This window comes from Lissotriton vulgaris, chromosome 3_1 (genome assembly GCF_964263255.1).
Source record: "Lissotriton vulgaris chromosome 3_1, aLisVul1.2, whole genome shotgun sequence".
NCBI classification, from domain to species: domain Eukaryota; kingdom Metazoa; phylum Chordata; class Amphibia; order Caudata; family Salamandridae; genus Lissotriton; species Lissotriton vulgaris.
In genome coordinates, this window is record NC_141689.1 from 908,042,521 (window position 1) to 908,066,021 (window position 23,501).

The 23,501-nt window shown below is 44.7% G+C and overlaps 1 protein-coding gene across 4 annotated transcripts in view; it reads left to right on the top strand.

Moving 5' to 3' along the window:
• Positions 1 to 23,501, top strand: part of ENTREP1 (endosomal transmembrane epsin interactor 1) — a 185,163-nt gene that overhangs the window by 145,358 nt on the left and 16,304 nt on the right. For all 4 annotated transcript variants that reach the window (XM_086961243.1, XM_086961244.1, XM_086961245.1 and 1 more), the window contains one exon: positions 5,657 to 5,946. In XM_086961243.1, the coding sequence (XP_086817369.1) occupies positions 5,657 to 5,946 (290 nt within the window). The remainder of the gene's footprint in view (positions 1 to 5,656; positions 5,947 to 23,501) is intronic.

The window sequence follows — 23,501 nt, forward strand, 5'->3', positions numbered from 1 at the left end:
TATAGGGTTTGGGATAAATGAGAGAGTGGATGTAGAGGATATATTGATCAATGTATAGGGTGATATGAATTTCAGGCTTTGGTACACTTCACATTAAGAAGACAAACATTCTAGATACCCCTTATTTTCATATATTTACTGATGTATTATTAATATATAATAGGTAACCGGTATTTATTATTACATTTTGTACTTTGGGGAGTGAAAAAGGAGTAATATAAACAGTGAAGGTTTGTTTTCATACAAAACGTTTTGCGTTATATTGACATTAATGTGTTAAACACACAAATGCTAATAACTGTGGGCCCGATTCACAGAACTAACTTAAGACAAAATCCTAAACTTACTACTTTTGGTATTCATAGAATGCACTTACTACTTTTGGTATGCACAGAATGGATTTACGACTACTAACTTTACGTCCACACTCGGGCTGAAGATTCCAGCCCGGAGGTGGGACTTCCGGCCTGGAGGTGGAGATTTTGACCATGGCTAAATCTCTGCCACTGGCCAGAATCCCCACCTCCAGGCCATAATCCTAACCTCCGGGCCAGAAGTCCCACCTCCGGGCCAAAATCTCCACCTCTGGGCCGATTGCGGACATAAAGTTAGTAGTCGTAAATCCATTCTGTGAATACCAAAAGCAGTAAGTGCATTCTGTGAATACCAAAAGTAGTAAGTGCATTCTGTGAATGCCAAAAGTAGTAATTTTAGGATTGTGTCTTAAGTTAGTTCTGTGAATCAGCCCTATGTTTTAGTCATGTTTAGTCTGACCGTAGTTAATGTTGGCATGTGTGTGTAAAATGGGTACAATTGGTTACCACCTTCCTTCGTGACACATTTTTATTTTTAGAGACCTGAATGTTAGTGCTGTCGAACATGGTGTTTTTGTTTTTTGCTTTCTCATTAGAAGCAATGCTTTCCTTTTGTAGTAATCATTGCAGAATTTTAAAATTGGTATAGAATCCGAGAAAGTACCTGTAAAGGTGAGGCTCCTCCAATGTATCTTGTTTTGTTGCAGATAAATGTAAGTTTGAAGGACTCTGAAAGGAGCTATATTATGGAGGATCATGAGAAACTAATGATCCCAAGACTGTATCTTTTCACTCTAACCTCATTAGATCATTTTTATGGGAAATGTGCATAGATGTAGCAAATATTAGAATTGTGTGATTTTAAGCGGATGAAAAAAGTAGACGAGAGAGCAAACCTTTCTCAGTCTTTCAATATAGCAGAACAGAGTGGGAAATTTAGGGTACTCTTTTTATTCGAGAACTTTTTAAAGATGTTATTTAACTGTTCTTTTGAGATTATTTTTGATAGTCTGCCTCTTTCAGTGTTGCTTAAAGTTAGCATAACAAGCATTGGCATAGCCAATAGGTCTCGCCCATGGGCGAGCTTTTGACTTTGGCAATCGGGTGGGAGTGGCGAACGGGAATGGGAAGGAAGAAACAGAGATAGGGAGAATGAACAATGATGAGGGGGAGAGGAAACAGGGATGAGAGGGTGTGGGAAGGAGAAAAAGAGATGAGAGAGGGTGGAAGGGAAGGGAAAAGGAAAAAGGGAGGGATTGGGGATAGGTTCAAAAAAAGAGAGGGGCAGATGAGAAAAGGAGACGAAAGAGCTATGGGAGGGCTGGTGGGAGGTGGAGAAGCAGATTAGTCATGCAAACCACCCAAAAATGTAAAACATACCAAAGCACACTAACATTTGCTTGTAGATTACGGTTCACACACGTTTCTAAACATCAGTGGTGCCTTGATCCACGAGGGCTGGACCCATGGCAGATTACTGGATAACCATTTGTTATGCAAATTAGTTCAATTTCGAACATTGAATGTAAACAGATCCCATGTGGATATGCTGAAGATAATATAACTGACTCTTTTAGAGGCCTGGTCTCTTTGTGATCATGTCATGAAGCCACAGTGAAGAGCATTTTTGTTCATGACACTATGGACCCTGGATAGTTTAAATTAGGATGCTCATAAGTGTCATGGATTACTGTATTTTTGTGTTTGGTTTCCCTGTGAAAGGAGGCATTTAAGAACTCCATTATCATAAAAGCCAATAAAAAAGATTTAGATAAAAATCCCCCCAAATTTATGACAAATCAGTTTTGCCTTTAACAAATAGGTATATTTCGATCAAATATGTGAAGTAAAAAAAAAGAAACTATCAATATGGGGAGGAAATAAACTAACATCACAAGTCAAGTGCTTTGCATGTGCGTTGGTCCGACTGAGCATCAGGTCAGGCACAGCGCACTTAAACCTACAATGAATACCTATATCTTATCAGAGTCACATGCCCAAAAGGCTTAATAGACAGCAATAACGCTGAAGTAGCTTTACATACTTGTGCCTTCTTTGTGTAATTCCTGAAACATGACTGTTGTTCAGGGGTGAGCAAGATCCCATGGCGGCCTGGTAAATACCCACAGATGAAATACACAGCTAGTTTTACAGGAGGTCCAGACACTAAAAGCAAACTAAAGAGGTGCTCGGTGGAACAAAAGTGTATATGGGAGATAATATGCAACATTGGCCATCACAACATATACAATGCAGCAAACCGCAATAGCTGCTAACAACAAAATGGAAGGACGATGGTGCAGTGTAATGTCACAAGGCTCGATGCCCTAACCATGTGCCGTCCTGATCCGAGTTTCAACGTTCTAGCAGACCCTCCTACATACTTTCCTTCTCAGCTGACCCGACCCCTGAAGAAAGTCCTCTGCTAGGTGTTCCGCAGAGCTGGCATGGCAGCATGGCGCTGTCACCGCCTCCCACGGTTATCTGGGACGATTAGATTTACATTTCAAAACGAACAAGCGCACGCGACTCGCAGCAGGGGGAGGGAAGAGAGGAGGGGGCCTGCGCGATTCACTCGCGGGAGGGAGCGGCTGGCGCCGCGATAATTGCTGCCATATGCCAGCTGCTCGCTCCCGTAAGGAGATTGCCAAACTTGCATGCGTTGCAATAGAAAGCAATGCAATGCGTGCACGTTTTTGGGGAGAAAAGCTGCTCGATGACAGGAGGTCCTCTCCTATGTAGCGCATGCGCGCTGCATAGGCGAGACCTAAAAAGGAGTACATTTCACTGTGTACAAATGTTAAAATCTCTCTGATTTCAGGGGATTTAGAGCAGTCTACATATGGTTTATTCAACGAGAGAGATGACGAGGCCAAAAAAGCATTTGTGGAAATAACATAATTTGTTAGGTTCTAAATCAGCTCTAGGGTGCAAAGTCAATCATGAGTGGCGCGGTCATTGCAAGACGATAGCCCTGCGCCCATAATTTCTAATGCCACATATGTTATCTCACAGCTCTTACCATGCCATTGTGAGATAGTAACCAAGAAGTGGAGACTAACATACAAGCAGAGACTTACTGTACCTGTTTACACATGCTCTCCCACTTACCTGGCCATTTTCCAGTTGTAATATCGATCTGCTATTGGTTCGTGGAATTGGCTCACTTTCTTCGTTTCACTGCAACCAAAAATACTAGTTGCAGTGAAACCAAGTGACTTTAAATAGAGTGGAGTGATATTTCCCAAATAGACTGTCACTCTGGCCTATCCTGGTGATCAAGCCCTTACTGTTGCATATCTGAAAATACATGTCACAAGTCATATTTAACTAATTCAGCAAAACACACTGAAGGTACTGTGTACAAGCAGCGTAGAGTGGTGGAAAGCAGTTCACCTAGTGAGGGATATCCTTAACTAGCAAAGTGTGCACAGGAATGTTACTATGATACCATAGTGGACATAATTTTTGATTGATTCCAGGAGCAGTTAGATTGCTTATTTTATGTTGGAAGTAGGTAACTACTGCCTACAATACTTAGAAGTAAGATTGCATTGTGATATTGGAAGGGTGATGTATGTTATCTGTTCCAGTGCAAATATGTGATTACCTTTAATGCTGCTTTTAAACTGGTCTTTACTTAGTTTTTGACCTATATGTATGCTAGCTAACATTTTTTAGCTAATGAAAACATGAAACATATGATTGACTTCAGTTTAACCTACAACACCTAAGTGGATACAGGGATGTAAAAATTGCAATTGAGTAATCTTAGCTACTGGGGAAAATAAGTCCGCTAAACTTGGAGGGCACAATGCCTTTTAGTGTTATCTTAATACAGTTAGGGAATATACACAACAAGAACCTTCCAAAGATGGAGGATGCATCAACTAAAAGTATAAATAAAAGGATACGGCAATTGAGAATAGAAAGAGGGGGGCAAATGTAGGATGTGAGAAACAGAGAAGGTGTGTGAACAAAGGTGATGAATGAAAATGTAAAAAAGTGAACACTAGTATATATTTTTAAAAGGGCCAGGATGGTTAACCAAACTTATTTAAAAAAGTAGGTTGAGAGCAGAAGGTAGTATCATAAGTACTGATAGATGTAAGATGTTGGAATGGTAGAGGAAAAATGGGAAAAAAATATGGGTTGTTCAGAAAGGTTTCAGAAAAGCTCTGTTACACTTGGGTTTGAATATTAGTTCAATCCAAACAAATATGAAGAGAGTTTGCACGAATATTTGCAGTCTCAGTTTCTGGCCTAGTTCTTTTAAGATTGATTTCCTAATGGCATTGTTTTGCATCTCTCACGCTGTAGCTGAAAAGTGAATGAATTTCTCTTTAAATATTATCCATCTTGAAATTCTAAAAAGGTAATTTGAGCATTCTAGATGAGAAACTCAAATGTAAAACATCAATTATAAAAATATGTTTATACATATTGAGGATCGAAATGATTGTGTTGAATTAAGATCACAGTACATTGTAAATAGCCATTATTAAAGTAGGTAGGTATTCTGCTGCATCCAGCTATTGTCTGTTTGTCTGTGAGTTTGCTAGTTTCATTGATACGTCAATTGAAGAATTGGACCTTATCAGACAAGTCGTCTGAATACCGAAGCAGGCTACCTGTGGGAGCTTGTCCCACTGGTGTTACTGATTTTTCAATAACTCTGGGGCTGATGTTTTCACACACTATATAGTGCACAATACATGCTGGTGTTAATTACAACTGGAGGTTTTCTTTTGTTATGTTTCAGTATTATGAGTTTTGTCATGCACTGGTCTCTTTTCTATGTCTGTGGGTCATGTGCATCAATGGTAATGGACCTTCAGTTTTACTTGGTGTTCTAGTATTTCTGTTATGGCTGGGGTTTGACAAGTGCATCATAAAAAAATGTGGAAAAGCAAATTTTGTTTTTAGCATGTTGCTGCATCCTTTATATTACCTCCATTGTTTAGATTTAGTTCTGCCCTCACTTATCCATATTTACCTGTTTTTTTTGCCTTCAATGTGATTTTGCAGTTCAAAATTACATATTTTAACATTGGATTTAGTTAACAAAGCACTGCATTCAAGATACAAGTACACTTATTTATAGATCTTGCAAAATACATATAATTGTATTTATCCTTCAGAAAATGCCACCTGTTGTACAAACCCTAATCTGTGTGCTATGTACTGTAGTGACTAAACCAATTTGAAGGAAAAATTATAATCATTAACACATCAACCTGTCACTGCTGGAAGGATGAAAATGCAAGGCAAGAGTAGAGTTTCAACAATACTGACTTGTTGCATTGTAATTACTTACATGGTGTCCTTCTGTTTTGCTTCAGGAAGCGTTGCTAGCTGCGAAGCCGCAACACAAACTGAACTGAGGCCAAAATTTACTGCTGTCACACTGAGAAGGGCACTGCGGTCCAGAGCTGCTCGAGCAAGGCCTCGGTCACTAGTGGATTACAAGTCCTACATAGACACTAAGCTCCTGGTGGCCAGGTTTCTAGAGGAGTCCTCATGCAGCATGACTCCTGACATACAGGAGCTGGTGGACAACATCAAGTCAGTCCTTAAGTCGGATGAAGAGCACATGGATGAAGCGATAACAAGTGCTAACTTCCTTGATCAGGTATTTCCTTCCACATTATTGATTCACTAAATGTGCCTTCTTATTCAATAAGTTCGTCCAGAAGTTCCATTGAAAATCAAGAATCGCCATCAGTATCCATGGGCTCCTGGTAAGCCAATGGCTAGACTGTCTAGTTCAGATGTAAAGCTGAATTTCATGATATACCAAACAGGCTATGTCTGCATATTTATGATGAAGGTGTCACCTGCTTGGAAAAACGTCTCATCTATGGTAATAATTTGCTGCGCCACATAAATCTGGCAATCCTCAGCAAACATTTGTCGGATAAATAATGTGCAATCAAAGTGAAAATAATGGAACAATCACTGGAGGATGGCCAAGGTCCTGTATAGTCTGATAATTAATAAACACAACAAAAAAAGTTAGATTTCATCCTTTTAATGGTGTTTTTGTGGTCACTGCTGATTTAAGTTACATACCGCTTAGTATTAAAATGGAAATAGTGCATTCAGAGCAAAAGTTCACTTCAGAATACCCTGCTTGAGAGTACAGTCAAGTGACAAGATAGGAAAGCATCATGACAAGTTCTAGGTCTGCTGGAGGCAGCAGCTCACTTAAATTCCATGTGGTTCTTTTCTTGTCTCTGATTGATATCCTTTACTTAGAAATACAAGAGACATACCTAAGTGGGAAGACATTAGGGAACAGTCAACTGGGTGGGGTATCTATGAGGAGACTCATGCAAAATGGTTATTTGTTGCAAAAAGACAACATCCATAGTCTGTTACCTAGTTTGTTGACGTTATTAAAACAGAGAAGTTTTATCTCTGGAATTGTTTCTATTGTGAACAGTTATTAAGTTCAATTTCCTACTCATCTACCAATCTGAATTATTTACCTAAAGAAACTAGACATTTATCATTGTTTGAAACAGAACAATTGTTTTGGCCGTTATTTTGCTAAATTGAAAGCAATTAATGCTTTAAAGGATAAGTAATTTCTTGTATTCACTGATGAGGTCTGGGTTTCTTGTGTTCCCATACGGAGGGGACATGGACTAGCAGTAAGGGCTGGACTGTTACTTTTGGAGCCAGGAACTAGACTGATTTGCATATTGCTGAGTTTTTTTTAGAATGAGGCACCTGGTGAAAAATGATGGAGTAGAATGGAGCCCTGTGGGATTGCCAGTGGCTGAGATTAAAAGCAAACTACCCTTCCATCACTTTGTTGCTTGTTTTAGTTGATACACTAAGTGCGACAGTTATGCCCAGACTTGAGCTTCATTTTCCCTGTGCAAAAGGATTCAAGCTATACTTCACTGATGAGACCTATTTAGGCTGAAAAAAGTAATGTTCGAGGCATATGGGCTGCAGACCACACACCATTGCATTAGATCACCATATGGTGGTGGGCCCGGATGATTACACTTTGTTGTTGTCTTGGAAGAGTCTTTGTCTGTTGGCTGACTCCTCCATTGGATCGTAGTGCGCATGGGCATCGACTCCATCTTCAGATTGTTTTTTTCCACCATCGGGCTCGGATGTGTTCATCGTTGGGTCCCATTACCGATCTCTTTTCGAATCCATAAATCAATCAAAATACCATCTGCATCATTGTTGACATTGATTCCGGTTACCAGCGTCGCATAGAGACTTCACTTCTCGATTCTAGTGTTCGTCGGGCCCAACTGCGCCATTGGGCTTTGGCTCATGGAAAGAACACCCTTCAAGAAGTGCCCTCGGTGTGGACACAAATTCCCTCACACCGATCTTCATGAGGTTTGCAATCTCTGCTTATCTCCAGGGCACGAGAGTCAAGACTGTGAAGCCTGCGCTCCGTTCCGGTCCAAGAAAACAATCAGGGACTGTTGAGCTCAAAGAGTAATGGCGCAGTCATCTTTGTCGATACCAGACCTCATCATAGACGAGGCTCCAATTGAAGTAGACGCCGAAGAACAACATCACGAAGACATCGCTTCCGAAGCAGAGGATTCAGCTTCTGGAGTCATTCAATCCGAAGATGAAGATCTTCTAGCTGGTCAACAGGTCGTGAGTACAGACGTCGTCCCTGTTCACCCCACCATACCGGAACAGGCTTCGGTTCCACCTCCACCTTGGGTCCAGGTGCACACCGACCAAAACCTTCCCATGCTCCGCCTTCTGGCTCGGCAGCGAAGAATACAAAAAAGCCTCCAGTCGACTTGGGCTCGAGTCAGTCTGTCGGTCCTGAAAAGCAGAAGGTCCTTAAGCCAAAATTAACACCGGCACCAAAGCATCCTTCGGTACCGAAAGTGGTCAAACAGAAAGCAAGTTCGACACCGAACGAGGTTCCCAAAGCTACCGAACCGAAAACCACCCCGGTTCCGAAAAAAGTGGACCCAAAGAAGGTTCCGGTACCGAAATATACTTCGGCTCCGAAGGTAGATGAGTCGAAACGTACTCCGGGAACAAAAACTCCGGATCCAAAGAGCACGGATCCTAGAAAAAAGTCTTCTGAACCGAAACCAAAATCTGCTCCAAAGACAATAGACACTGTTAAACCTAAGCATTTCGGCCCCATACCATATAAATTGGCGCTGAAAAAAGATTTGCAGTAGAAGAGCTTTTTAAACCCGATCCAAAGCAAAAAACTCTTCATATTAATCCAAAGACTGGACATTTCACTTCTGTGCCTGAAAAGAGGAAAATGGACTATCCTAAAACACCGCCAGTTCCTCTAAAAAAAAGCGTGCTCAAACTTGACCAATGAGGATCCCTTCACCAGAAAGAGAAGTACCAGTAGAAATTTCTCCTTTACATTCACCATCTAGTACACCTAGTCTTATACCACAAGATGAGGATGATGGGGATAGTTACTCTTAGGACATACAGAGTGAACTTCACATGGATGACATTAATGACCCAGATGATATTCCTGGGCCATCAGGTCACCCATGGGAAAATTATAATGCACCAGATGCACCAGATCTGCCACAAGATGATGTATACCCGCCTAGACCATCTCCCCCAGGTGACACTATTGGGTTTACGCAGCTCATTTATAGAGCAGCTACTTTCCATGGGGTAGACCTACACACAGGAACATTGGAAGAAGATTTCCTATTGGACACTTTAATGTCATCACATAAGACCACAACCACACTTCCAATACTTAGTGGAGTGGTAAGACATGCACCTGAAATATTTAAGGACCCAGTCAGAGCAAGGGTAATTAATCCCAGACTAGAAAAAAAGTGCAAAGCGGCTCCAACTGATCCAGCATACATTAAAGGACAGTTGCCATTAGACTCACTAGTAGTGTCAAATGCGAGAAAAAGAGCTAATTCGCAGACAACAGGAGATGCTCCACCTCCTGACAAAGAGCCTAAGCTTTTAGATGTTTCAGGAAAACGTACCATTTCACAAGCTGCTAATGTCTGGAGGATTGCTAACACTCCAGCTTTGTTAGCAAGATATGATAGAGCTCATTATGATAAGTTAGAGTCACTCATGCAACACTTGCCAGAGCAATACAAAACCATGGCTTCTGACCTAATACAGGAAGGCAAAGTTATTACAAATACCTCCATAAGATGTGCACTAGATACAGCAGACACAGCTTCTAGATCAATAAACACAGGTGTATTGTTGCGTAGACATGCATGGTTACGCATCTCTGGTTTTAAACCAGAAGTACAAGCCAGTATCTTAAACCAGCCATTTGACCAAGAACATCTTTTCGGTCCATCAGTTGATAGTGCACCAGAAAAGATGAAAAAAGATACAGACACGGCAAAATCCATGGGAGCTTTACAAACACAAGCCCATAGACCTTCTTTTCGTCACTCCTCATATAGGGGCGCCTCAAAGGGTTTCCAAACAGACAATACCTCCTCTTCTTTTAAAGCGACCAACCAAACCTCGCCTAATAAAGGATGTTATAGTGGAGGTTATAGAGGAAACAACAATAAGGGTAGAGGTAGAGAAAGGTCAGCTCCTAGACCCGATCTTCTCCAACATTGGGTACCTGTATGCCCAGGATCCCACCCCCCTGCCTTGGACGGACCATATGCTGATTCTTATGCACTGGTCACTCGACACGACACCAGTGCCCAAACAAAAAACAAGGGTACAAGCCAGACGATGGCACAAGTTAGCACCAGAGGAATGGGAGGCCAAACTACGCGATACCATCGCCCCCTTGCCTACGGACCCAAACAGCGCAGACAGAGAATTCATGAATTGGCTAGTCCGACCCCTAGATAGCTCCATTCCACTGACCAGCACGCTAAAACACGTGAAAAGAATCGGTCCCTCCCCTTGGTACACACCCGCCCTCACAGCCCTTAAAAAACAATGTAAAAAGACGGAACGTTCGTGGAGAAAAAACAAGTCAACTGAAGAGAAAAGCGCCTATCACCGCTCCATGAAAGCTTACAAACTAGCCTTACACGACGCCAAAAGGACTTATTATGAGGAAAAGATAAAAATCTCCGCCTGCTCATCCAAGGAGACTTTCTCCATTCTCAAAGAACTCCTCCACGTCCCGGAACCCCCACAGAAACCTATGGACCCCAAAGAAGCCGAGGAAAGATGCGTCAAGCTGGCCACCTTCTTTGACGACAAAATTAAAAAAATTCTCATCTCCCTCCCACCTCCTAACTCTGACTCATTGGTGAGAGCCAAGGAGCAGATACCCCTCGCCGACAAACCCTCCCTGGAGTCACTTGGCCCTGTCTCAGAAGAAGAAATAAGAGTCATACTTACCTCAACCAAGAGCGGAGCCCCTAGCGACCCAGTCCCCATACGTTTCGCTAAAAACATCCCGCAGACTATAGTGCCCCAACTGACAGCCCTGATCAATATCTCACTGGAACAGGGAGAGGTTCCATCTAACTGGAAGGAAGCTGTCGTCAAAGCGCTGCTCAAAAAACCGTCGCTTGACCCCTCAGACCTCTCCAACTATAGACCTATCTCACTTCTACCTTGGATAGGTAAAGTTGCCGAAAAACTGGTAAACAAAAGGCTGTCTCACTACCTCGAGTCAAACCATCTTCTTAACGACTCACAGACAGGCTTTAGACCAGGTCAGGGCACGGACACTGCCCTCCTCGTGGCAGTAGAAAGAACTAGGGAAATCATCGATACAGGAGGATCAGTGGCAGTGGTCCTCCTAGACCTTAGTGCGGCCTTTGACACGGTCAGTCACCAGGTCCTAATCCATCGACTCGGGTCTGTCGGGGTTAAAGGCAGTGCTCTGAAGTGGCTTACATCCTTTCTCTCCCGACGCTCCTACCAAGTATGGGAAGGCGAAAGCCGCTCCCCCTCCATCCCCCTCCAGTGCGGTGTGCCTCAGGGCTCCTCCCTGAGCCCTACGTTGTTTAACGTTTACATGGCCCCACTGGAGGAACTCGTCTCACCCTTTGGAGTCACTATCGTCAGCTACGCCGACGATACACAACTGGTGGTGACTCTCTCCCACCCCAAGCTTGAGCCCTCTAATCTCCACGACTGCCTTACCAACGTATATCAGTGGATGAGTGACTCTGCTTTGAAGCTTAATGGCTCCAAAACAGAGATCCTGCTCCTTGGACAAAAAACCACGAGCCTCCCCCCTAACATCTGGCCCACCTGTATGGGTGAACCCCCCACTCCCAAGAAGGAGGTCAAAAGTCTCGGAGTGTGGCTGGAGACCGACCTTACCTTCAGGACCCAGGCTAGAAAGACGGCCGGCACCTGCTACGGTTTACTCAAATCTTGCAGGAAGATAATTCCACTTCTACCTTTTCAGTCGCGTCTCATGCTGATCCAGGGCCTCATTCTATCTAGGCTGGATTACAGCAATGCCATCTACCTGGGCGCCCCAGAATCCACTCTTCAAACTCTGCAGAAGGCCCAAAATGCCGCCGCCCGACTCCTCACAAACACCCCGGCCAGATCATCTGCCAAGCCCGCCCTCAGGAAGCTGCACTGGCTCCCGATCAGGGAAAGGGTCATTTTTAAGGCCCTCTGCCTTGCCCACAAGACTCTTCATAACACCGGCCCTCCTATACTAAACAACTGGATCACCCCCTATAGACCCACTAGAGCGCTTTGCTCGGAGCACGGAAACCTGATTACGATCCCTAAGGTGAAAAAGGCCCGCATAGGTGGCCGCCGCTTCTCGGTAAACACTGGAAACAAGTGGAATGCACTCCCTCTGAGTCTCAGAACAGAACCTAACCTCCTCCGGTTCAGAAAAGCCCTCAAAACTCTTCTCTTCCCCTAAAACTGTCACTTGTCCGGACTACACCCCCTCGTGAGTAATATGGTTTTTTAGCGCTGGGATACCCACTGGGTGACTACGCGCTCTACAAAACTTTAAATAAATAAATAAATAAAATAGAGGAAACAACAATCGCAACACCTCTACTCCTAAACAGTGACTTCCCTTCCATCCCCCCAGACCCTTCCACTCCTGTCGGGGGGAGGTTACAACAGTTCCTACCTGTCTGGAACTCCATCACCACAGACAGGTGGGTAAGACAAATAATTCAGTCAGGTTATTGTCTGGAGCTCACTTCCACTCCTCCAACAATACCACCCAGACAGCATCCTATGTCACAGGAACACCTCATACTGCTAAGACAGGAGGTGGAATCTCTACTGCAAAAGAATGCAATAGAACCAGTCCCAAAAGAACATCAAAACACAGGAGTTTATTCTCTATACTTTCTCATACCAAAAAGGACAGGTCCATCAGACCTATTTTAGATCTAAGACCCCTAAACATGTACATACAATCAGACCACTTTCATATGGTCACACTACAACAGGTTCTACTGTTGCTAAAGGAGGGAGACTTCCTTGCTACATTAGATCTCAAGGACGCCTACTTCCACATTCCCATACATTAATCGCACAGAAAGTACCCAAGGTTCATTCTAGAAGGTCAACACTACCAATTCAAGGTACTCCCTTTCAGAGTAACTGTGAAGACTCGAGGTGCTGTAAAGTGTCTAGCCGTAGTAGCAGCACACTTAAGAAGGGACAACATTCATGTCTTCCCATATCTGGACGATTGGTTAATAAAATCCTGGTCATACAACCAATGTGTACAGCACACACATCAAACAATATGTCTGCTACACAAACTGGGATTCACAGTAAATCAAAAGAAATCCCATCTCCAACCATCCCTGTCTCAGCAGTATCTGGGTGCTACAATAAATAGCGTACCCCAACCCAGCAAGAATGCAAACTATGCAGGACCTTATCAAAAGATTCCAGCCACAACACTCACTACAAGCTCGAGTGTTTATGCAACTAATAGGAATGATGGCATCTTGCATTTTCATAGTGCCATATGCAAGACTACAAATGCGCCCCATTCAAGAGTGCTTGGCAAGTCAGTGGAATCAGGCTCAGCAACAAATAACAGATCTTGTGGTGGTAGACGACCGGACATATCGCTCTCTGCAATGGTGGAACACCAAGAACCTTTCCAAGTGCCGGCAGTTTATAGAACTTGTTCCACAGATAATACTAACCACAGATGCATCTCTCACAGGATGGGGAGCGCATTTACAAAATCACACAGTACAGGGTACATGGACAATGCAACAAAAAATACTCCACATAAACCATCTGAAGTTACTTGCGATTTTTCTAGCTCTAAAATCGTTTCAGCATTACCTATCAAACAAAGCTGTACTAGTCCGGACGGACAATATGACAGCAATGTATTACATTCAAAAACAAGGAGGAACACACTCCCTACAACTCTCCCGGCTGGCACAGAGCATATGGAGATGGTCCATTCCTCAGAACATTTTTCTATTAGCTGAGTTCACAATCAAGTTGCAGATCTGTTAAGTCGTCAAAGACAACAGATACACGAATGGGAACTTCATCATCAAGTTCTTCAGCCATTTTTTGAAAAGTGGGCTCAACCAGAGATAGATCTGTTTGCTACAAAAGACAACTCCAAATGCCCAAGCTTTGCCACCAGATACCCACACCCATTATCCAAAGGCAATGCAGTATGGATGAACTGGTCAAACAAATTTGCATACGCTTTTCCACCTCTCCCACTAATTCCATTAGTGGTACGAAAGCTGCAGCAACATTCTCGCACATTGATTCTCATAGCACCAATGTGGGCAAGACAACCTTGGTACACCACGCTACTAGAGATGTCAGTAGTACCACATCACAAACTAAAACTCTCTCCACATCTACTAACACAGAACCATGGAGAGATTATCGGCCATATGTATGAAGGTACCGATTTGCGATTCTGAAATAGCGATTTTTAAGAAATCCCTATTTCAGAATCGCAAATTGGTATGTATGTACAAATTCGTTTTTTTTAGCAAATTCTTAGTATTCCTTAATTGTGATTAGCAAATTGCGAATCGCAATTAAGGAATACTTTCCCATTCATTTCTATGGGCCAGGAGGCCCATAGGAATGAATGGGAAGGTATTCTCAATTTTGCAATTCGCAATTTGAAAATCGCAAATTGAGAATAATTTCAAGGGTGCAGTGGTGTCCTAAGGACACCCTGTTGCACCCCTGAAATATGCATTCAGAGCATGTATGTGCATCACATGGCACTTTGAAAAATGCTGAAATGTGAATTTTTAAAGGAAATCGCAACTTACCACCAACTAGAAGTTGGTAGTAATTTGCGATTCCTTAAGGGCATTTTTGATTTTTTTTTGGCTTCATACATTGCATTTAAGGAATCGCAAAATTTGCGATTCCTTAAATGCAATTGCAAAATAAGGAATCGCAAATTTTGCGATTCCTTATTTTGCACCAGAATTTACTTCATACGTATCATTTTCCTAATTTGCATTCGCAAAGGCCGAAAATCTGCGAATTTCAGCCTTTGGGAATGCGAATTTACTTCATACATATTGCCCAATGCACCCAGACCCAATACAGCTCAATCTAGCGATTTGGCTCCTGAGGTCGTAGAATTTGGATATCTAAATTTACCACCTGATTGTATGAATGTCATTAAAGAAGCAAACCGCCCTACCACTAGAGCATGTTATGCAGCAAAGTGAAAAATGTTTGTTGTATATTGTACAAATAACAACATCAATCCCATAGATGTTTCCATACAAAACATTATATGCTAACTGTTACATCCGCAAAGAACTAACGAAGCATATTCCTCAATCAGGTTACATCTTGCTGCTATAGCAGCATATCTTCAAAACCGACAACATTTGTCATTGTTTAGAGTACCTGCAATCAAAGCATTTATGAAAGGACTTAAAAGAATAATTCCTCCTAGAATACCACCCTCTCCAGTGTGGAACTTAAATATTGTTCTCACAAGACTTATGGGTCCTCCTTTCGAACCATTACAGAAGTGTGAATTACAATTCCTTACATGGAAAGTTGCTTTTTGAGTAGCTGTAACTTCACTTAGAAGAGATTGTGAGATACAAACATTAACAATTGAAGAACCATTTATACAACTTCATCATAATAAATTGGTTCTTAAAACAAATCCAAAGTTTCTGCCAAAGGTCATTTTACCTTTCCACCCCAATCAATCTATTGAGTTGCCAGTATTTTTTCCCCAACCTCAAACAGTGGCAGAAAGAGCTCTACATACCTTAGATGTAAATAGAGCGCTTCTCTACTACATAGATAGGACAAAACCTTTTCGTAAAACTAAACAACTGTTTGTGTCTTTTTCTCCTCCACATAAGGGAAATCCAATTTCAAAATCAGGCATAGCAAGATGGATTGTTCAGTGCATTCAAATTTGTTATCAAAAAGCAAAACGCACTCTATCCATTCTCCCTAGGTTCTCATTCTACCTGTAAATTAGGGGCATCTATGGCATTCCTAGGGAACATACAATTAGATGACATCTGTAAAGCAGCTACATGGTCTTCTCCACACACATTTACAAAACACTACTGTGTAGATGTGCAGGCAATCCAACAAGCAAGTGTGGGCCAGGCTGTACTCAAAACATTATGTTCGAGGCATATGGGCTGCAGACCACACACTGTTGCATTAGATCACCATCTGGTGGTGGGCCTGGATGATTACACTTTGTTGTTGTCTTGGAAGAGTCTTTGTCTGCTGGGTGACTCCTCCCTTAGACCGTAGTGCGCATGGGCATCAACTCGATCCTCAGATTGTTTTTTTCCGCCATCGGGCTCGGATGTGTTCATCATTCCGTCCCGTTACCAATCTCTTTTCGAATCCATAAATCAATCTACAATATCAATATCGTCTTCCAGGGCGTGGCTTCGGCACGTAGCGGAATGGCTGCCTGCTAGGGGAGCTCCGCGCTCCGGAACCCTACACTGGGAAAATACCATCCTTATCAACCTGACTGCATGAGAAAACACCCCCCCGGGATGTCCCAGGACGTCTGGGACACGTACTGGTGAGGTGTACAGGCTTCTGTCCCACGCGCTTCTCCTGGACTGAACGAGGCTGTGACGGAGGGAGAGAAGAAAAGGGCGCCTACTTGGCTGGAGATCTGAGCGCTGTTCGGCTCGTGGAGGACCCGGGCGATTTCTCTTCGTGGCGGCGAGCTCTCAAGAGTTGAGTAGGACTCGCGGACCACGTCGCCACTACTATTGGTTGGATGGGGAGGTGCTGTGACCCGGCGGCCTGTCTCCTGATGTGGTGATAGGCCTTTGGCGAGGCTGACCGCAGATCCCCCTGGGAATACAGCCTGCTGCCTTTTGTGTGGACCTGCCCTCACTCTGCCTGCCCCCGAGACTGGCTAGGGCGCTTCGCTACTGGTGGACGTTGGTGACCGCGACCGACGGCGTGGAGGAGAGGCCCGGAGGACGGACCCGGTGGGGTGAGTGAAGCGCTGGGGAGAGTTGGGCCTAGCTGACCGGGCGGCCGGGGTCTCGCGGGGCGAAGCGACCCGCTGTGTGGCGGCGCCTCGTGGGGCCTGTGTGGCGGGGCCGCAGGGGACCTCGACTTGAGCAGTGCTGCTCATCTCTGCCGACTGGCTGCTAGGCTGTCTCTTGGCGCCGGGGGGAATACTACCTGGCGGCCCTCTCGGTCTGCTGTTGGCCCGTAATACGGGCGGGAGTGGCTGAGGGGCCGTGGTGGGGCCTCTCGGGTGTGGGGGATAGTGAGAGTGCCGAGTCTTGCCTGGAACGCTTGCCCTGAGCCCTGTGCGATTGGCCTAGGATCCGCTTGTTCAGCAGTCAGCCATCTTTGTGACACAGAATCTGCTGGGGCCTGGCTGCGCAGAGTGTCAGCACTGTGGAGCGGGACGTGAGGGCTGTGCGCTGGATTTATTGTACTGGCAGGCTGCATGAAGACACTATTTGAAGGCACAGAGTGGAGCCAACGAGTGTGAACTGCGTAACGGTGCAGCTGCGGTGCTCATAGTGTGGTGTGGTTGAGCTACAAGTTGTGTTCATGTGGCTGATCGGCTCAACTGGGTCTCTTAGCTACACAACGGCTCATCATGGGCAAATCGGAGCCTAAACAGGCAAAGCTCCAGTTTGAGAATAAAAGACAGACGCGCATAACGGACGGTATGGGCGAGCAGAGTGACTCGCATGGTGCTTCTGGCCTCACAGAGGAAGCGGAGGACGACACCAGGTCCATACTTCAGGAGTTACGTGCGGGGATGAAGTCCATTGATAGCAAAATTGGTGCCCTAGTGACTGGATTGGACATGGTAAAAAAAAAAGTGGATAAGCACGAGAGCAGATTGGACGTTCTTGAGAACCGAGTGTCTGATGGCCATGATGCACAGGCTGAGGCTCGCACACAGATCATACAAATGGAAAAGATACTTGACGTGATTAGCGCAAAGAATGAGGATTTAGAAGCGCGCTCAAGGCGCAATAACATTCGAATTATTGGTCTTTCGGAAACAATGCCCATAACCAAGATGGAGACTTTCAAAGATGGCATGTTGCGTGAACACTTTGGGCCCGCTCTCTCTAACGTGCTGATAGTGGAAAGGGTGCACAGATCCTTCGGACGAGACCTAAACCGGGAGCGCCACCACGCCCAATCATTACGCGCCTGCTCAACTATGCAGATTGAGACTCCATTTTGAAACAGGCCAGGGCCAAGGAACTGGTGATGTACGAGGGAGACAGACTCTCGTTTTTTCCAGATTACACGCCGGCGGTACAGAGAGCGAAAAGGGAATTTATGCCAGTGAAAAAGTGGCTGAGAGAGGCGTCTGTACCGTACGCCATGCTATACCCGGCGAAATTGAAAATTACGCATGAGGAGCAGTCACACTTCTTTACTGATGCAAAGTCTGCGCTAAAGTTCACCAAACATATTTGTAAGGCGAAGCCACGGCAGAAACCGCTGGATGAGGAAAAGACGGTGTCAGGACTGGATGATGCAGATTAACGATGAGACAGTAGTAGATGCCTGTATACCTCACTACAAAACACCTACTTTGGTTCTGTTTGGGCTAGTATAGCACTTGTCAGGTGATGTGCTGAGGGAGGGCGAGGGATGGAGGTAACATCTCTGCATTGCTGTTTGTAGCGGGTCCCGGGTAGGGTTGTAGATTACAGTTCATTGAAATATGTTGTAGTGAAAATGCAGACGGGGCAGTTGGATAGTTCCGGCAACCGCACTCTGGTGCGAGAATGCGTTGCTGAGCCTCTTCCCCAAGAGAGTGTTCCCCACATGGCTGTTGTATTAAGGGAGGGTGGGGAGGTATGGTCTCGACCTGATTGGGAGGTTGGAGTGGGAGGGTGGAGGGTGGAGGGGGGAAGGGTTTGGGAATGTGCAGTTTTTGTTTTTGTTTGTTTCCTTTTGCTTTGAATCCAGTCAACTGTGTAAGCCAAACTGTGATAATCTCGATGAGGATCTACTGTATATGGCAGCATGGCTTGTGCCCCTCTAGGTCCTGATACGGTAGCTACTGATAATGAGATTGAATATGACTGATGGTAGATAAATGTACGATGCTCAGCTGGAATGTTCGAGGTCTAAACTCACCAAAAAAGGGGAGATACGTACTGGCATATTTAAACCGGCATGGGATACAGATTGCCCTGATGCAGGAAACGCACTTGACTAAGATAACTGAGCGTGGAGTGATGGGCAGGTGGGCAGGTTTCCGACTGGCCGCTTCGTAGTCCTCCTATGCGAGAGGGGTGATGATTTTGGTTAAGAAGGGGACAGACTTTCAGGCGCTGCACACATACACAGATAAAGATGGTAGATGTGCGATGGCGTGTGGGAAGCTGAGCGGCAAGCTGGTCACCATTATAAATATGTATGGGCCGATAGTTGATGACCCGGGTTGTGTGGACCACATATGTGGGAAATTGAGAGATTGGCCTGCTGCCCCTGTTATATAGGGGGGTGATTTGAACCCTTATCTGAATGCGCAACTAGATAAATCGAACCCCATTTCGCATCGTACCCCCAGGGTTGCTGGGAGTATATCGCGAGCTATGGAAGAATTTGGACTGTGTGATGTATGGAGAGTGCGACACCCACAGAGACGAGAGGGCACACATACGACGCCAATGGATGGAAGTTGGTCACAGCTTGATTATTGGTTGATTAGTGGAGAACTGATGGAATGGGTTGATGATGTGGCGCCCCTTGCTCACACACTTTCAGATCATAACCAGGTGAGGCTGGTTCTACAATACCCAACGGTGGTGCGCCGTCCTTTTACGTGGAGATTGCGCTCTGAGGCGCTCCTCGATCCCGTATATGACAAGGCGATACGCGAGGCCATAGTTCAATATTTTGCGTTAAATAAAGGCACTGTAGAGGACGCTTCAATGCTCTGGGAGGCCTTTAAGGTCACCATCAGGGGGGTTTGTATCGGAACGGCAGCAGGTATATTGAGGGACATAAGGACACAACTCCAAAACATTGAAAACAAATTACGCGACCTAGAAAAGGAGTATGAGGCTATGCCCGAGATGCCTAAACTGGCACGGATACAAGTATTGGCCGGGGAGTATAATACATTTGCTGAGGCCAAGTATTTGTCCCGTAGGCATGTAGCTCGATGCTACGGTGAGGCGGGTAGACCGGGCCGTACACTGGCGTTTAAAATCAGGGAGCGTCTTGAGCAGCAGCGAGTGGACAGAATCGTTGATGATCAGGGAGTCGAACATTATGCTCCAGAAGCAATCACGGAGCAGTTCCGCATGTTTTATACGGATTTATATAGCTCGCGAGGTATGACATCTGGGTCAGAGTTTGACGCATATTTAGAAGACATAGCATGTGCCTGGCTTTCTGACGTACAAAGGAAATACCTCTATCTGCCCATAGATGAGCATGATATCAAGTTGGCGATCGCGGCGATGCCTAATGGTAAGGCGCCCGGCCCAGATGGGCTTACAGTAGAATTTTATAAAAAATATGCCGGTCTGCTCGCACCGCATTTTTTGGGGGTGTACGGGGAGGCGTATGATACAGGGATGTTGCCGCCGTTGATGAGAGAAGCGTTGATTATTACTCTCCTTAAGAAAGATAAGCCTGCAGCTAGATGTGAATCTTACCGCCCACTTTCCCTAATTAATATTGACGCTAAGATCTTGGCAAAGATCATGGCCACTAGATTCAACCTCTGCTGCAGGGTCTGATACTACTGGATCAATAGGGGTTCATTCCGGAGCACAACCTTTGTACGCTGTTTTCTATGTTACATGTATTGGAACCGAGCCTGGAAGCAGCAGCGGTACTGCTAGACACCGCAAAGGCATTTGATTCGGTGGAGTGGCACTATATGTATCGGGTCTTGCATCGTATGGGATTTCCGCCTTTACTCACAAAGTGGATAACAGTACTCTACACAGCACCATCGGCGAGAGTGCTGGTGGGGGGATTGACATCTGAAGCGCTGTGGATTGAGAGGGGATACAAAAGGGGGTGGTGATGGACGGAGCATCTGAATCAATCAAACACTCACACCCAGTCAAAAGATCTGGGTTTAATCCATCACCGTTCTTTGGCAGTTCAGGCTGGACTGTTCCCATGAGGCACAGGGTCAGACTGATTTGCATATAGCCATGTCTGAACTGGGGTGGCAGAGTGGGCTAAAGAACGGTGATGGATTAAACCCAGATCTTTTGACTGGGTGTGAGTGTTTGATTGATTCAGATGCTCCGTCCATCACCACCCCCTTTTGTACCGTGGATTGAAAGGGGCACTCCTTCGGGCTCGGCAGCGAAGACTATTAAGAAGCCTCCAGTGAACTCGGGCTCGAGTCAGACCGTCGGTCCCGAAAAGCAGAAAGTGCTTAAGCCGAAAAGACACCCTTCGATACCAAGGGTTACCGAACTGAAACCAAAACCAAGTTCGGGACCAAAGGACGTTCCGAAACCAAGCTCGGCACCGAAAGATGTTCCTAAACAAAGTTCAGCACCGAAAACTCCGGTACCTAAAAAGCAGACCCGAAACCGGTTTCTATACCGAAACACACTTCGACACCAAGAACGGACGAGTCTAAACACTCGGCACCCAAAACTTCAGATCGAAAAAGCGCTGATTCAAACGAGAAACAAGATAAATCTTCGGAACCGAAAATAAGAACCGTTCCAAAGATAATAGACACTGTAAAAGCTAAACCTGACGGCTCCAAACCACATAAATCGGTGCCGAAGAAAGATTTACCAGTAGAAGAGGTGTTCCAGCCTGATGTAAGGCAAAAGACTCTGAAAATTCATACACAAACTGGACAAATATATACAGTTCCTGAAAAGAGGAAAATGGACTGTCCTAAGCCATTTCCTATTCCCTCAAAGAAGCATGTTCAGACTTCCCCCACAAGAACTCCTTCACCACAAGTAGAAATACTAGAAGATATTTCTCCTGCAAAACTCACCAGCTACTACACATAGTATGATACCACAGGAGGAGGACTATGGGGATACATACTCTCAACACAGTTATCAGCAAATAGAGGACATTAATAACCCAGATGATATGGCTGGGTAATCAGGTGACCCATGGGAAGATTACAATGCACCAGATGCACCAGATCTACCACAGGATGAGGCATACCCGTCTAGGCCATCTCCACCATTGGGTTCACACAGCTCATTCATAGAGCAGCTACTTTCCATGGAGTAGACCTGCATACTGATCCAATAGAAGAGGATTTTCTTATGGATACACTGTTAACAGCACATAAAACCACTACCACACTGCCAATACTGAATGGAGTGGTAAGACATGCACCAGAAATATTTAAAGACCCAGTCAGGGCCAGAATATTTAACCCTAGACTGGAGAAAAAATATAAAGCAGCTCCTTCTGATCATGCATACATTAAAGGAAAGTTGCCACTAGATTCGCTGGTAGTGTCAAACGCAAGAAAGAGAGCCAACTCGCATACAACAGGGGATGCTCCACCCCCTGACAAATAATCAAAGCTTCTAGATGCCTCAGGGAAACGCACACTATCACAAGCTGCCAATATATGGAGGATTGCTTTCACTCAAACTCTGTTAGCAAGACACGACAGAGCTCATTATGATGAGCTAGAATCACTTATGCACCTGCCAGAACAATATAAGGTTAGGGCTGCTGATTTAATACAGGAGGGCAAAGTTATAACTAATACCTCCATAAGATGCGCACTAGACACTGCAGACACAGCATCTAGAGCAGTAAACACAGGGGTACTGTTGGGTAGGCATGCATGGTTATGAATCTCGGTATTCAAACCAGAGGTACAAGCCAGTATACTAAACCAGCCATTTGACCAACAATATCTTTTCGATCCAAATGTAGACAGTGCTCTAGAAAAGATGAAAAAATACACTGATACTGCAAAATCAATGGGCACTGTACAAACACAGGCCCATAGACCTTCCTTTCGTCGCTCCTCCTATAGGGGTGCATCAAAAGGCTTCCAAACAGACAATACCTCCTCTACTTACAAACAGACCAACCAAACCTCACCCAGTAAGGGATACTATAGAGGAGGGTATAGAGGAAATAACTATAAGGGCAGAGGCAGAGGCAACAACAATCGCAATGCCTCTACTCCCAAACAGTGACTTCCCTTCCATCCCCCCTGACCATTCCACTCCGGTCGGGGGGAAGATTACAACAGTTCCTACCTGTCTGGAACTCCATCACCACAGACAGGTGGGTGAGACAAATAATTCAGTCAGGATATTGCCTGTAGCTCACTTCCACTCCTCCGACAATACCACCCAGACAGCGTCCAATGTCACAAGAGCACCTCTTATTACTAAGGCAAGAGGTAGAATCACTACTGCAAAAGAATGCAATAGAACCAGTACCAAAAGAACACCAAAACACAGGGGTTTACTCCCTTTATTTTTTCATACCCAACCAATTCTAGATCTAAGACCCCTAAACCAGTACATAGATTCAGACCATTTTCATATGGTCACATTACAACAGGTTTTACCGTTACTAGAGAAAGGAGACTTCCTTGCCACATTAGACCTCAAGGACGCCTACTTCCACATTCCCATTCATCAGTCTCACAGAAAGTACCTAAGGTTTGTGCTACAAGGTCAGCACTACCAATTCAAGGTGCTCCCATTCGGAGTGACAACAGCACCTCGAATATTCACAAAGTGTCTAGCAGCACACTTAAGAAGGGACAACATTCATGTATTCCCATATCTAGACGACTGG